Genomic DNA, 17,465 nt, shown 5'->3' with positions numbered 1-17,465 from the left:
TCGGTGTCAATACCTCCTTTGGAGTGCCCGCCCTGTTTCGGCGCGAAGGCCTTCGGCGCCGACTTGGGTGGCAGGGTAAAACGGATAGGCGTTTGCTCCTTCGCAGGCTTCAGCGTGAGCTTAGGCGCCACAGTGTCCTGAGCGGGAACCATACTGTCCTTCCGTATCCGCTGCAGGGATTCCGCTACCTTCTTCGTTAAGGCCGGAGAGGGCTTGACCGGCTCGAGCGATCTTCCCGCGTCGAGAGTCGGATCGACGGCAGGCACCTTCTTCGGGGCCGACGCCCCACGCGCCTTGTCCCCAATGGCCCTATGCGCGTCGTCGCCCTGACGCTTCTTTGGAGCCGTCTTCGGGTCCACGACCCCTTTCGGCGCCGACGCAGCCGCGTCGGTCGACTTAGCCTTCGGCGCCGACCCCGAGGGTTTCGGGTCAGCCATTTTGGCGTGGCTCTTCAAGTCGGCCATCTTGAAGTTTTTGGAAGTTGACGCCTCCAGAACCTTCTGCCCCAGCGCAACTTTCACTTTCGGTTTCGCATCCGAGGGTGCGTGACCAGACGGCTTCACTTTCGTTTTCTTCAACGGGAGTGGCGTCTCATAAATGTCCGTGACCGGGCCCGGAGGCGGGGACGTAGGACTTATAAGTAGATCTTGGGTAAGGCCCAAAGGCGATCCCTCGACCTGGGCCGTATGAAGGGGATTGACCCCTGAGTCTGGTTGGGGATGCTCCTCCTCCGAGCTATCCCCTACAGTGGCAAAAGCCCGATCGTCGTCCCCTACCTCGTCGGCGACTTCGTCAAAGTCCTCATCACCCGCGTCGTAGGCCTCCCCTTCGGACGCGGGACTAGATTCCGAACCTTGTACGTCGTTTTCGCCTTCAACAGATTCTTGGAATATGTCGTCTGGTGGGGGCGCCGCGGTAGCCGAGAACTTAGCCTGGAGCCTATTGGCCCGACGAATCTTCAGAGTCTTCTTGCACCGGAATTTCGAACACGCCATGCAGCTGTCTTAGTTATGGTCCGGTGACAAGCATGTATTGCACACGGGGTGCACGTCGAGGTGTGAATATTTGGAGTTACACACCGGGCACTTCTTAAACGGTGTTCGCTCCATAGCAGAAGTGTAGTGTAGGCCCGTCCGCGCCGAAAGCACGCGGAAGGGTAGCAAGAGTTCGGAGCTGAGAGTCAGACAAGAAACCCGAACGCAACTATACCGACGCTCAGCCTAAAGACCTTTTGGTCTCGAGTAGAAAGTTGAACAACTATCGGTTCCGACAGAGGGAACCGAAACACATCCGAACCCAATGGCGGAAAAAAACAATCTGGGGATGGAGGCGATGCCCATGCGCACTGTAGTCCAGGGGAGGAGCCACCTATCTCGTGATACTTCAAAGACTCTTCCAGGACAACAATGTGCAATCATCCGGACCCAACACTAGGCGGCGATCTATGCACAGATATGAATTCAGCAGCCCACATGCCTCGAACTCACGATGTTATCAAATACCAGATATGCGCCTTCTCCGGGATAAATATTCCCGTTTAAATGGTTTTTAAATCATTTCTGTACATGGCTGTTACAACAATGGCATTTTAGTTGCTAGTCGGATGCTTGAACTAAGTCTTAATTTCTGTCATCTTTTCTCCTACTCACGTCTCTCCCTTGTCCCTTCCTTCTTTATGGAAAACAAGGCAGCGCTGGGAGGGGGGCTGGGCACGAAGGAAGGAGAAATGTGAGTCACGGCGGCTGTGAAGTGTGAAGCAGATCCCTTTGAAGCTCTAGGAGGCAGGAGCAAATGGTAAGGGGAGGAGAAATGCTGCTAGGGTGAATGCCTGTGGCCAAATCCGGATCGTAAAAGTCAGCTTTGTGGATGGACGGCATTAGGTCTCTCTCTACGAGACCTAACAAGCATACTCATTCATACAAAGATGCCTAAAATGTACTTTAAAAAGATCTCACCTGTCCCTTCCTTTAGCTACAATCTAAAATCAAAATGAGAGGTAATTGCTGTTCCAAGATCGATTTCACAAAGGGCGGGATACATATACCTTTACAACTTGTGAAGATTGATACTGCTTTGCTAATTCACTGATTCCAAAAGAAATGTGCATAAAAACTGAACACATCATAGATTTCAGAAAATACTCTAACTATTGTGTGTACTTCAGTGGATTGTCAGCATGCAGGCAATCCACTAGAAGAATCAGTATCATGCAAAAGCATATTTTTTAATGTTTATTCTCCATTGGGAAAAATGACTATGTGGAAAAGATCTTCCATTAAACCTCACTGAAATAAAGTTGTCACCCAACTCTTCTTTTTCACTCAAAGGGTAAGTTCTCATTAGGATAAAATGGTGAACGTTTTTCTAGAGAAGAAAGGCGTCACAGACCATCTTGTGTATATCCACAAATGTATGGGTGTACACTTCAGTATGCATGCCTACAATGCCAGGGCCCACTTCCACAAAACACTGATTTTCCCACCCATGCCTCTACAATTACAACTGCAGACAATTCACCGTACACAGATTATCCATAGGCACTAGCAGAAACTTCCAGTGACCTAGAGTTTACGACTCAGTGAATTTCTTCCCATAGAACAGCCTTTAGTACATATAAGTCCCAGTAAATGTACCATAAGTGTGATCAGATAATTTCCTCCTTAGTTTACGTCACTTACTCTTATACGTTTAAGACCTGAAACTTTATCATCTCATAATTTGTATACTTCACTAACTTGTGTCATTGCAATATTACTCTGGGTGCCCATATCAGTCAAACATTGTTAGTCTTAAGCGGCAGAGTAAAGCTTATGATTTAGTGACATAGTGCTGGAAAGCCATTAAGTATTGCACTGTGATATTTTCTGGGATGTATTTAGTTCTATATTCAGTGAAATACTGCAATTTTAGATGCTAAATGTTTAAATGTTTACGCATCTCAGACTTTTGCCTGAATAGACATCAAATCCAAACATATCTGTCGTGTTCTATCTAGGACCCCGATCAATTTTGTGACCTTATGCCCCTATACGGCTATAATCAATCCATACCCCTATAATGGCATAAACGATCAGAGCCATATTTCAGAAACTCGTCTCTGCAGCTCATTACAGTATATGACACAGCAGAAGCCACTATCTTAGATTCCTAGATTACACACTGAGTTCTTTCAACAGATAAAACCCCCAGCAACCTGGGAAAGGCCCGCTTGCTATGTTTTGATTAGTAATAGAACACTAAGGAGCACTGTAAGAACGACCGGTTCTTAGTGACATCTTTATTGACGTCTTAAGTCCAAAAACTTACGTCAAACAAGGCAGCTTCCAGGTATAAATAATACCAACATTGCCTTAAGCAAACACAGCGGTGGTGGTTGTGAATACAGGAGCAGAACAGCTGTCCCTTGCAGAGCCCAGCAGATGCGAGAAGCACACGGACGCTGCCCCTCCTCCTCCTTGATGCGCTGAGAAAGACGCTGTCTTTTCTCCTGCCGAGAAAATCCAGCTCCGGCGTTTCCAGCCTACCCTTGCGGGTAATTGGGATATCGAGTCCTGAGGGGAGATACCAGACCTCCAACATTCTATTCCAAAGGTACGGTGTTGACTAAACCCTTAGAGAGAACTCTTGAAGCTCACCTTGGCAAAACCAACTTAACTTAAATTGCTACTCACTTACTCCCTCCCAAGTATTAGGCTTAGGTCAGGTACACTGGGGTAGGCGTAGTTAGAAGCACCAGTTGAGGACGTTAGCTAAATGTATATATGAATGTATATATTTTACTCATTTTTAACTATCGTATGGCTAAGAAACCAGATCAATGCTTTTACAGTATTATTTCGCAATACTCCTTTTACTGTACGCACTTTTTATAATAACAAGTCTTGCAATTGTGGCAATTCATTTCTCTTGCATGAGAAGAAAGACTGTTCAATAAATAATACCTTTTATTGAAAACGCCTGTCTCTCTATTCTCTGCATCCTGGTGAAAGTAATCTGCACAACTGACTGAGTGAAATAGCTGTCTATTGTTTCACACGACTCTAGAGATTGACTCTTATTCTAAGGAGCAATGTTGTCATGTTTATGCGGTTGTTGGAAAACTGAATCCCTTCTTGTCTGAGCCAGGGAAGCTGATCACTTCCTATTCAGTCAAGAAAGTTTCCAGTGACCTCTGAGCTAGTTGGTACAAACCCAATTAAGTCTAACATAGTCAGTAGAGACCTGGAAGACCGCACTCCTACGTCTACACTGCTGTTTATGTTATTCCAATGCGCAGGGCCTATAGGGAAAATAGGAACTACACTACATGGCGCCCAACGTTTGGTAAGGCGATAAAACCAACGCAAGACATTAGAGTAACTCAGTCGTGCTTTTTCACACAGACCCTTTCTCCCATAAATACTCCAATAGACGTCTGGAGTGGGTGAAAGGTTAAAATCCGCCCGAACTTAGTAGGAAGAGATTCCTATGTTAAGCTTCTGGTTTATTCAACGTTGAAGGATACAGTGTTCCAAAATATTGTGCACCTAATCTTTGTCTCCTTGGAGACCTGCTCTGAAAAACTTTCATTTATACAATGTCAGTACTAGACAACGGGATCGCTGAAGCCGCAGTAGATGCGAATCAACGGGACGCCAGTGTTAATGAACCGGGTGCAATAATCATCCCGGTCAACATAGGAAAAACTAGAACGTTAAAACTTATAGAAAATGGACTGACCACACAAGGTGGCACAGTCGTCTTCGTGATAGAGGCACACGAATATCGGCAGACAGAGGTATTCTATTCTTGGATAAAATTTCCAGCGGCAAACGCTGCAACACACGAGTTACACTATTACAAAATAGAGGATCCACCGGAAGAGTACGCTCCTTTCGGGGAGATTGAAATCCCATTAAAATACCAAGAGCATCTCCTCTGGTTTAAAGGCGCCCTAAAACACAATGATCATATTACCAGGCTCGGTCCACTAGGTAGACCAGGAGCAACGTGGCCGGTTCTAGCCAGCTACACACCACATCCAGACATTAAAAAAATGTCAAAAGAAGAGCAGTTAGGACAGCTAAAAACATTAATAAAAATACATAGACAATTAGTCCAATATGTAATGCGGACTGCAACAGTCCAAACAGCTGTTAATATCCCACAGCTGACCCCTCATCAGGGGAACACAAATAAAATTACACCACAGAACATACAATCATGTCTTGGTAAAACACCCATAAAACGGGAACAAATTCCTTTCTGGTTAGCGCAGAAAATTACTCAAATAGAGGCAGTATTTCCGAATACTACCCCTATAGAGAAACACAGAATTCTGACCATCTGCCTTCCAATGGGGGTCGCACCACACGTGGAGGACTGTGACACTTGGGGTACAGTTTTTGCTTCCATTTACACAAAAACACATGGTGTTCCGTCAATGGCGGTAATACCAGATGTGCTAAAACAGATTCAGAATGAATACGGTCCAGAACCTGCTTTAACTCTTGGTATGAAATTACTGGAAGATTTCAAGCATGTCTCGGCTATGTCACTAGCCAATGTAAAAGGAGAAGCAGCATCTGTGGCGATCCGCCAGAAATTGAAGAAAACAGATATAACAGATCAACCAATTGAGCTTGCCAGAGTTATAGAAAAATGTTATGAAGAATTAGGAAGAGACAGCTTGGGTGAGAAACCAGTAAAACCCCAACTACTCGAAAATCCTGAAAAATTATTTATTAAAAATAATTTAAACACTCCTAAAAAGAACTGGGATGGAAATAAACAATCCACTCCCAAGGAAAAAGTTTTCCAGTCCAGAGGAAGGTCTCCTCGATGGAGGGAAAGAACTCCGACTCGAGAACACCAGTCTCCCCTGAGGGAGCCCTCTGAGAAAAGATATACCCTTAGAAATAGGGATAACTTGAAGAAGCCTGATAGATATCAAAGTATTGATACACGTCCCTCTCGATCTTTTTCGCAGAAATCGGAAAGAAGAGGACGGCCAGACCCAGGAGAGCACACCAAGTCCAAAGACAAGGAACCTGCTCAAAGTAAAAAATAACAATTTCCAAGGAAGAAGGTAGCCAGTATTAGAGTAATCGAACATGCCGAGAATATGGAGGACACAGCTGAAAAACGGGGAGTGGGCACAGACAATGCTAGACAGTGCAGCAGAAATCACCATAGCTCGCAAGATCCTGATGAGTCATCTGGAGACAGTGGACACGAATGAATACATTCAAGTAGAAACTGCCGACACCAGAGTTAGCGAACCTCAAAAGATATACGAAATAACACTGCGTATAGAGGGAGATAAGACTAGGAAAATAAAGGGTCTATTTTGGGATAAACTCTCAAAAGGCTAAGACATCCTGTTAGCTGAAAAGTATTGGACCCCGGAATTTGTCAGGTAGTGCCCTCGTGGCGAAGAAATGATTATGCCTGCCTTCTCGAATCACATTCTGATTCATACTAAATATATATATGCGAGGAAATGGGCAGTAGCCCAGGCACCAGCATTATATAAAAATCATGTAGAATGGGATGAGGACTCTCCTCCTCAAAAAATCCAGTTAAAAAGTCAACCGACTGCACAAAGGCAGTATAAAATTAAGCAAGAAGCTAAAAAACAGGTCAGGGAGATTTTAGATCAACTTGAATACCAGGGGGTGATTGAAACATGCACCTCTCAAATGAACAATCCTTTGTTTCCTGTCTCCAAACCGGACGATTCGTATTGTCTAGTTTTGGACTACAGACACCTTAACTCATGTTGCAAAACATTTGCAGTACAAAATTCGCATAGTGCTGCACTAATGAATAACATAGTTAGTTACCGTAGTTGGGTAAGAATAACTTGTCTCAAAGTCAATCCTTTATTTTGGTTTGGTGAAGTTAGTGTTAAAAAAACCCTGCATCCAGTCGATAACTCAATGAATCCTGCTCCAAATGCAAGGTATTTTTATCTGTCAACTCTTTAGTGTCATAAACGTCATTTATGTCATTACAAAAAATGTATGATGAATTTGCCTGAGCATAACACTGCTTAGCATTTCCTTAGTATGAAAATAGACTGCCCACAGTCAAGTCAGTTTCTCCGCTCTAGATGTTGTGCCTGATTTTGAGTACTTTGCTACAAAATCAAGTTGCATATTATCTAATATTGCATCAGAACCAGTTTAACAACATCTAAAACGTATAAAACTGTGGGGTATCCAGAATCTGCCTGGCGCGAATTCCCAGAACACTGGTACCCAATCATTATAAGGGTCATTTTTATGTATAAACAAAATAAGAACGAGAATAATTTTCATCACAAATGCTTGTTCCAATAACTAATTTAATTCTTCGATATATGGTTAGAAACAAAATAAAACTTAGTGTATACACACTGGATAGAAACTATACATCACAAAGATTTTACATTTGAGGTGGGCATTTACGTTCTCCACTAGTTGGTACAGCAAAATATAACTTTAAATCAATAGATATTAAACAAACATCTAATGTTTTTAAATGATATGATATTGTCCGTATTCTGATAAGACAACACTTACTCTGTTGGTGGGGGATGGCAATACCCACCTTATATGTAAAATGCTTTGTGGTGTATAGTTTGGTATCCAGTGTGTATACATTATGTTTTATTTTGTGTCTAACAGCCCTGAAGAAAAGATTGTGTCTTGAAACGTGTATTTCTGGTTCGGCTGTATTGCAGTGACATCATATATCAAATAATAAAAGTTGTTATTGGAACAAGCATTTGTGATGAAAATTATTCTCAGATTTATTTTGTTTAAACATCTAAAACATTTAATAATTAGAGTGTAAATCAATTTCCATAATAGAGTACTAGAAATCAAAAATTTCAAAATAAATGAAGGTCAATTGTTTCCAGGTTGTTAAGGTATTTATAGGTCTCTTGATGTTGCGTACACTCTACATGGCTCCCCGTAAGACCCCAACAGTGATCCAAATACACGTTGTACGCTCATCCCATTAATAAAGTCTTTATTTTAGTTACTACTTGATGGCTCTTTGTTTTTTACTCTATTTTGTGCACTCAAGTCACTGAACGGTCCTCAATGTTGCAGCTATTTCTCTGGGCGATTCAGATCTAACACCCCCTTTCTTCCTTTAGGCCTTAAAAACACCTGTTGGTGGGTCCTCTATCTTCCTGGGGAACTTCAAGCATGCCTTGCACTCTGCTGTAGTCACACTCATCTGGATGTCTCTCTTATGCGTTGCCTGCCATATTTCAACGAGCCTGCCGCCAACCTTTCCTACGTGTTAGGATAACTGATGGTATGCTGTGTAGTGTCAACATAGGCAAACAGTGCATAGATGCGTATAGATACAGCGGTGACCATCTTCTGTAGGCGGTTATGGGACAACTCAATAATAACTAAACAAATTTGGGATCAGCCAGGTTGTGTTTTGCTGCATTGCGTAACAAAATATGAAGAAATAAAAACTACCCATTATACATAGCAATACGATTACAATCATGATCGCATATGGGAGCTGGATAAAGCTGACACTGCCAAGACATTTGTACATAAAAAAAGAATTTTAACCCGCACATTGAGAAATATATTGGGAAAGGTAATATGAACAATTGTATTTTGTTGCACGGCATTGGCTCCGGCAAATATGCGGTTAAGTAACGCACACAAAAATAATCTTTGCTCTGAGGTATTTTAATGACCTAGGACCAATGAAAAGCTTGATCAGTCATACCTGGGTTCGACCTTACCTGGTGTAGATTGTACTCAGCAGTGAGCTTATACCCTCGGGCAGTTTTAGTGGTCTAGAAAGGTCGGATGTAAAGTCCAGGAGCCTCACTACAATTAATATAGACTCTCACTACCAGCAAAATCATGGAGGGTTCGGGTTAGACAGTGAAACTCCATTGGAGCCGGTGCTTGCCAACTCTACTCACCTCTGCCTCAGCACTGGCACACGCTCAGACCCTATACAGACATGCCCACAACCAGACTTGGAAAGCAAACAAATGCTGACAAATCATACACACACACATTCATAGGTACATCAAACACGAACAAGTTCAAAAGTATCCTTCAGCACACTGAGGCAGTGCTGCTGTCCATTCCAGTGAGCTTCATGAACGAGTGCAGCCCAGATCAATGCTGAGGTGGACACTGCATGACCACTGGGCGAGGCTTGGCTTTCAAGCAGAGGTGCGAGTTAAGAAGTTCACAGAATACCACTAAATCCAGGATCCACGCCACGGCTCGTTTTAGTTTATTTCCCACAGTTCAGCAGTGTAGTTGATTCGGCAGTTCGCCTTTTGGGGTTTAATTACTTTAACAATGCGGGGCACGAGTAGTTGGGGGCGGGGTACTTATGTGTATGCGCGCCAGGGTCAGCGGACTCGATAATTCTCGCCTCAGTGCCTACTCTAACCAGGGATCACACTCAGCAACTCTGGGCATTAGCTTGCCTAATCTCGACAACGGCCCCCCACATTCTGTGGGGATGCCTGGTTTCACCTTGGAGATACCCAGTAGGGACCATCTCACAGGGATAGCCAGGACGGGTTCTCCAGCGGTCTATAGCGCCACGACGCCTCAGGGCAGCAGTGCGCTTTACAAGAACACATACATTACATACATTACATACCATTACATACATTACAATATGGACACTAGCTTTCCATAAGGGTGACCAAATATATATTTTTGTGCATGTATGCTTGTTTGTGATATGTGCATATCTGATTGTACAAGGTGACGGACTATACAGATGTTTGTTATGTTATATGACCATTTGTATAGATTGCATCTCACCCGGAAGGGTATTCAGGCACTAGATAAGGACGTAAATGTGCTGACTTTGTCTGTGTCTGGGAGAAGAGCCACGTCTTCAGTTACAGGAAAACTCAAGGACCAAGGAGGTAGCTGTGACGTTTAGGAATAGGTTGCTGCAGGCTTTCTGTGTGAGGTATGAGAAATCGTGGCCGCCGGCTCAGCGGATGCAAGGATGTGTGCAAGCAGGAGGCCAGCGGAGCAGAGGCTCCTGGTCAGGTTGTGGAATATCTATAAGGTTGTGGAAATGGATGCTGCACTTTGCACTATAAGGAGTGGGAGGAGGCGGCTTTTGCACACTCACTGGCCCCAACTGCCAGTAGTGCGCTTGCTTAGAGAAGCGCCACATTCAAACACTGTTTATCCAGCCCCCATCAGCAGTAACTGCATAAATCTGTGGCTTTAACTTACTTTTGACTAATTTGTTACACATTAAGCAATTGGCAATATAAATGACAATGACTTTTATTTATCTATTTTCATAATTAACACATAAATAAAAGGCATTGTCATTTACAATGCCAATAGCTCATACTCTTGTAAATGCAAGACCTATTTCACTTCAAAGAAGCAGCCGCCATTGTCCTTGGTGCTTGGGAAGTCAAAGCACCCATGGCGTGCTAAATGTTGCAGGAAAGCTTGCTGTGCCGGCAGCAGGAGAAACTCACTAAAGAAAATAGTGCTTACAGAATAAATAAATACAAAGCGTTTTCAAACAGGAAAAAATGGCTCCACTTGGCACCCCTATGGTTGTGTTTTGTATAGGTAAAATAGTACATCCAAGTGTAATTAGACTGCAATTTTCTGTTATTGTTTTTCGTTATTTCCAGAATAGTAATGTTTTAATTCACACTACATTATTGGGTTTGTTTCAACTTCTTCACATATTTAAGAAACCCCAATGCATTTCAGGCGGGCCCTCATCAGGGGACAGTCTACTTTCATCGTCCAAAACTCTCATTCCATTGCACATTTTTAAAGTACGATGGAATGAGAGTTCTGTGAAGAAGATGAAATAAGTCCATTAATGTAGTGTGAATTGAAACATTACTATTCTGGAAATAACGAAAAAGACTAAAAGAAAATTGCAATCTAATTACACTTGGATGTACTATTTTACCTACACAAAACACAACCATAGGAGTGCCAAGTGGGGTCGTTTTTTCCTGTTTGGAAAACACTTTATATTTACATCCAACACATCTCAGGATCAGGAGGTGATACCTAGAGGCACCTAAAAATTGAGTAATGCTAATTAGCACAAGATAAACTGTGGTTCAAACAAGAGTGCGACTGTAATTTCAATTTTTTTGCAATACAGACTAAATAAGACATGCAGCGTAACAACAGAAGTAAAAGGGCCAGTCCTCATGGGAGGTTACAAATGAAGACAAGGCGGTACTAAGGAGGGACTAACAAGCCTATAAACGAATCACAAGCCAGCATTTACAAAAGAACAATAACACAAGCCAATGAAAAATATGGGCAGAGAGTGGGTGGAGCTTCAACTCCATTCTCTAATACAGCACGCCTCACAGAGCAGTGCATTTTGCTGCCCAGGCTGGACCTAAAAAGGGAATGCCTTAAGTAAAAAAAGTATTGTGTTATCAGCTAGGGACCGTATTAAGACTGGTGCACAACCGCCCTTGCCAAAAGGTAAATAAATACTGTATGCTTTTCCATCAATTTAGCATGTGGCCCACTAATAAACATAATCAAGATAAACCGCACTACACAGAGGAAAACAGAGGATGCACATGGGTGCTAAAGCACAGACACACCACATTGCCAGCAACACCATGCAGGCTAACAGTCACATAACAGATCTTCACCCAAACCTCTACCACACTAAATCATACACTAACGCAAGCAATATCTAATATGATCACTATGGCACACCTTCCACTAAACGCAATGCTTAACCTTTAGGTAACTTATTGGACACAATACAGTTTTAGGAATTAACCAAAATACTGTATCCATAAAACATCATCGTATTAAGACTCAAACTTTGGTGTGCCAGAAACAAGAGAACCATGTAGTAGTGGCCACCTTAGAGAGTCCACAGTGCTATATGAATCCATGTGAATGGCAGATGTCTGCTAAACAAATGCTTATTAATCTCGTATTCACATTTACACAGTATGTGTCTCTTAATCCCTATTCGTTTCTGCTCTTCTTTCCCCTTCCTCCTCATCATCACTTTCATCTACCATTTAAGCTCTGAAACTACTGATTATTATTAAGGCTCCCTGTTTTCCGTTTTTACCGCTTTTTAACGATAAATACAGACAGAAAATCATTTATATTCCTGTATGTATTTATATGTAAATGTGGATAAACACGGAAATTAGTGATTATAAATATCAGTCATGACTGTCAAGCTAAGAGCTGTGTAGATTTACAGGAAAGCAGTTAAAAAATTAAGAAATCATTGTAATGAGGCTTTAACTCCAGTATATATGCAAAAGGTTGATACAAACATGTTCCTATATGTGCATTGATTTATCATCTGTTGGACTTCATATTATTGCAATCGGTCATACATTCAGGTGGAGTTTACATTTATTATTTAAATAAATCTGGAAATATACTATTTTTGCTTCATTTGTCTTACAAACCCCCCCAAAAATTTGATAAATACAGATTAAATTGAAAATATAAATATGGATAAATACAGACCGAAATGTCAAGAAAATAAATACCATAAAACTGGGAGCCCTAATTATTATACATTGTGGACAAAAGCAATTGAAATTCACTTTCAACACAGAACAACTCAGACACAACCAGATAAGACCAGGACATCATTACAAATGATGGGTACAAGCAGATTGTCCTCTAGGGTAAAAGACGCAAAGGATTCTCTGGCAATTCTGTTAGTAAACTCAAGGCTGCAAAAGAAAATATTCGTGTATTACTTTTAACCCTAGACCCTACTTACCGTCATACTCTGGAAAATAGTCAACTAGATGGGAGTACATTATTTTCTCCTCCAGAAGATCCTTCTTGTTAAGGAAGAGAATGACTGATGAATTCTGGAACCAGGGATATGTAATAATCGTTCTGAAGAGTGCTTTGCTTTCCTCCATCCGGTTCTGTAACGAAATGTAAGAACACACATTTATCAGTGATTTTACTGCACATTTAACGCCATCTGGTGTCTACATAAAATAAAACAAAATATGTCACCACCATATATCGATAACTGCATGCCAGGAACTTCTCAATATGAGGAAAGAGTAAATATTATTGCCGTGCCTTACCTAAGGCCCCCAATCCGTTAGCAAAAGGTATTTATAATGTTTTTATATTGAAATCAAGCTTCCGATCGTCACTAATAAAGAGCCAACTTGCGTGTACAAACCACTAGATGGTAGCAGATGCTAAGTTTTCTCTTTCATACGAGTACATGCTCTTCTGAAGCTAGAATCGGGTGTTTGCGGCATTTGGAATATACAGAGGACGCATCTGGAGGGCCCCGCATTACGTTTTTGCACTAGGCCTCGTCCCTCACTATCACTAAACAAGTAACGAAAAGTCTTCTCGGAAATCAACAATATCTTAAAGCATTCTTCGTAAGAGCTGGAACTGGCCTAGGCTTCATCTTCGCTTTTTCAGGGTCTATGATCTAGACAGTGTAAAGATTGGTGCTCTCACAGAAAACAGGAGCCATCTGCCCAAGTCACCTTAAAAGTTAGAGACATCCAAGATCTTACAAGGTATATTAGCCCAAAACTAGTTGGACAGACTTTTAACATGTTTAAGTACACATACATAGGGCTGGGACACTTGAGGCTCACCAGGTGATCGAACAACAGTGCGATACGAGATAAAGTGCAAGGCATTTACGACCTGTGCCAGAGAGATCTAAAGAGGAGAATGAGTGAAAAAGAGCACTGCAAACAGCAGGATCAAACCCTGCAGACAGATGAACGAATGCCAGCGAGTTCCATTAGCAGCTGGTATTTGCCCTCTGGATGCTGGTGGTAAACATGTTTGTGAAAGGAGCTTATCTAGCAAATTTGAGTCTACGGCAATCGCGTTGGCTGCTTTAATAGCAAATATCCATACATTATAAACAATTGATTTCACAAGAACAATATGGTTACCAATATTGAATTAATGGTGTTCATATGCTTCAAGGCAATGCCAACGTTGGGAGGTACCACCAAGTTTAGGCAAGCTGTAACTAACAAGCAGTGCAAGGCAGCTCAGCACAGCAGAGACAGAAGCCTGCATAAACGCATGAAAATCTATGGTAGGAGATGGTGCACACTTATGAATGGGAAAAAACAGTAGAGGCAAAAAGCAACCAAAAAAATAGGAAAATGGATTCCTTAGCTCCAGTGGTAAACTGATACGGGACACAATGTTCTACTGTGACCACAGACAAGCCCAGCATCCCATTGGTGCAATAGAATCCATGTTGAGAAAAAATGTGCTTAACATGCCATCTCCAGACAAACTCTGGAGAAGCTGCTCCCCACATAATACATAAAACATTAGCCTTGGAATGCGCCTGGCTTGCAATCTTAATATATGGCTGCAATACATACAGTGGGCCACATGGCGGTGCCTTGTCATTAGACAACGAATGTTAAGTTGTAAGTACTACTCTAGGGCACACGAAAGTCGTAATGTTGAGTCAATGGCACAGCGGCATGTGCACTTGACAACTGACACCTAAAGCGGTCTCACACCACACAGTAGGAATCAAATGCTGAATACAGAAGAAAAACACAAGAGATCTTTTTATTTAGGACGTTTAAGAAGTAAAGCACTGGGAAAAGAGTAGACGGAAGTCCGAGCTAAATAAATATGAACTACCACAGAGAAGGACACAATAGATGTGTTTTCCAACTAGGGAGCAATGCCTAGGAAATAGGGGAAAACGTCCAGCCCCTATTCCAACTACCAACCGTATGGCGGCACATACAATGAGGAGATACTGAGAGGAATTCCTTGGGAGAAAGACGGAAGTAGTGAGATAATTGCCAGGGAGCACAAAAGTGTTTCCTATGCAAACAATGGGAATCTGAAAATGTTAAAAGAAAAAAAAATGCAGGGAATTCAGCTTGGTGATTTGGTAGGCATGCAGATAAAGCATAGAGAGTTTACTAAAGCGGGGTCAATGAAGAACGGGTAAATGTAACTCATGCACACTATTGTATTTGTCAAAAATGTAAATTCTTTTGGGCATGGCCCGGGAGGCCAAAATGGCAGATGTTTTTTAACCGAGCTCAGCATCGTACCCCCTACAATCCAGCATTTATCCTCTAAACCACCTGCCATCCACCTTGCCCAGGGATACGCTGTACCCCACAGCCCGAGTCGAGCACTCCCATTCTGCTGTCGATGCTAACGGAGAGACCATTCGTCCCTACCACCGCTTACAGCTCCTGATACAAAGGTGTCCACCGGGGTGCTGGAGTCCTGTGCACTGCCCCCCTCGGTGATGGGGTCAACGGGCTGCGGTTTATGCGGAGGACTGCTGGTGAGGACGCGATGTGGCCTGACAGAGATGCTGATGGCTCCGATATTGAGGGTGAGTCCACAGAAAGAGCCTGCGCTCCTCACCCTTCACCCCCCCCACCCCCTACCCCCCGTCTGGTACTACCCTCATGGAGGTGTTGTGACCTTGACGGCTGCAGCGGGGACTGCAGTGAGTGCAGCCTCCTTTGTGTCTGAGGCACCTTCTCACAGATTTTTAGAGAGCTGGGAATGGTGCGCTGCTCTAATTGTGAGCAACGTGTTTGCTGGTACAAAGCCCGTAGTGGAGAACTTCACGGTGCTGTCGTGTCCATCGCCCTTGGTCCTGGGCAGGGCACAAGCCCTAAACAAGCATTGAAATGCAATAGGTCTCACCTTTGATTAAGTTAAAGCCAATTGCTTTGCTAATGGTATTCAGGGCTCGAGTCGGGGTACCACACGGGTGGACGGCGTCCCCCCACTTATTTTACCGGGGGAGGCCATCCCCCTGCCAAACAGCTGGACTTCACTCTTTGGCCTCTCTGGGACGAGGAGCTCTGCACCTTTCGTGACGTCACTTCCGGTGACAGCGTCCCCCCACTTCTTTTTTTAGGACTTGTACCCTGATGGTATTGTATAGCAAAGCAAATGGCTTTAACTTAATGAAAGGCGAGACCTATTGCAAAGAAGCACGGGCTGTCGTTGCTCCCCGCAGCGATTCATCAGAGGTGCAGCTGCTCACACAGGCTAGGGGCTACACTTTAAACTTTTTAATGGTCAAGACACGGCCACCATGGGGCACATTCTGTTGTATTCAACTTCAGTACTTCACAGTGTAATCGACAGTCACAACAAACAGACAAACTTCTAGTCTGATAGCAAACCTCAAACAACCGGCACCGGAGGACAACTTTTTAGTAAAGAGGGAACTATTTTTCACGACAGTCCACAAAAAAGGGAGGTAATATGCAGTCAGTAATTAGCGATCCAAAACCGCAGCCCTTGAAGCTTATTCCGCGGCACACGTTGTTTCCAATGAGAAAACTTTGTTTGAGAAATATGTACTCATTGAGAGAGGGGTCACTTGAGCAACATTTCACAGCAAGAAGCACAGGCTCTCGTTGCTCCCCGCAGCGATTCGTCCGAAGTGCTGCTGCTCACACGGGCTAGGAGCTACACTTTAAACTTTTTAATGGTCAAGACACGGCCAGCATGGGGCACATTCTGTTGTATTCAACTTCAGTACTTCACAGTGTAATCAACAGTCACAACGAACAGACAAACTCTCACATACACCCAGTTACATTCAGGAATAGGAGGCTGCTCTTTAAACAAACTCCAAATCTCCCCCTTCGAACACTTACGCTATAGAGTGGGGCTTCAGTATAGAATTCAAGAGATACTATGAGCTAACACAACCGGCTTTACTATACACTTGGCAAGCATAAAAGAGCCTCACAGAAACGAAATAGAAAAAGCAGCAACTGTTAAAGAGAACTAACACAGTCAATAACTTATTTGGAAAACAAAAACATTCCACATTTAAAGAGACAAATAATGTGAACATCGACCATAAACATGAATTAACGGTGACCCTTTCATGTGCAAGAATCAAAATTATTTATCTCTTATGAACAGAAATGAAGCCACGACTCTGAGACCCATTGTTGAAGATAAACTCCATAATAGCAAAAAAAATGCTTAGCGGGTAATTAAGAGATATTGTCTCCCGCCACAAGTAAAAGATCCAATCCCGGTGGGCAGGGCCAAAATGACAGGGTGGCAACCAGGAGGGATTAAAATGCATCCGGTGCAATCATTACACTGTGTTTTGCTTAATCCATGACACAAAACAACGCACACAAATTAAAACTGCAGGCGGAGCAGAGACAACTCCTGGAACCATATTGATTCCAAAAAGCCCACGCATGGCGAGAGTAGCGCTAGCTAACGCCAGGCGAGACCTAAAAAAGAAGTTGGGGACTAACCTAGTTAATCAGAATGCAAGTGGCATCATGGCGCGTGACATCACCGTGTGAACATCACAGTGCGTGACATCACAGGAAGTGGCATCATAAGAAGTGACATCAGATCTTAAGACCTCACATGTATGTTTATCAGGTCTATCATGAGTACATTGGAGCACATTTAAAGTACACGGGTAAACCCTCCTGATGT

The 17,465-nt window shown here is 43.0% G+C and overlaps 1 protein-coding gene across 1 annotated transcript in view; it reads right to left on the bottom strand.

The window, feature by feature from the left end:
- The window catches only part of LOC147727284 (guanine nucleotide-binding protein G(q) subunit alpha), a 421,615-nt gene that overhangs the window by 12,889 nt on the left and 391,261 nt on the right, over positions 1-17,465 (bottom strand). Inside the window, exon 6 of the mRNA XM_086961340.1 lies at positions 12,760-12,913. Coding sequence (XP_086817466.1) covers positions 12,760-12,913 — 154 coding nt within the window. The remainder of the gene's footprint in view (positions 1-12,759; positions 12,914-17,465) is intronic.

This window comes from Lissotriton vulgaris, chromosome 3_1 (genome assembly GCF_964263255.1).
Source record: "Lissotriton vulgaris chromosome 3_1, aLisVul1.2, whole genome shotgun sequence".
NCBI lineage: Eukaryota > Metazoa > Chordata > Amphibia > Caudata > Salamandridae > Lissotriton > Lissotriton vulgaris.
This window is presented reverse-complemented; position numbering and strand designations above follow the sequence as displayed.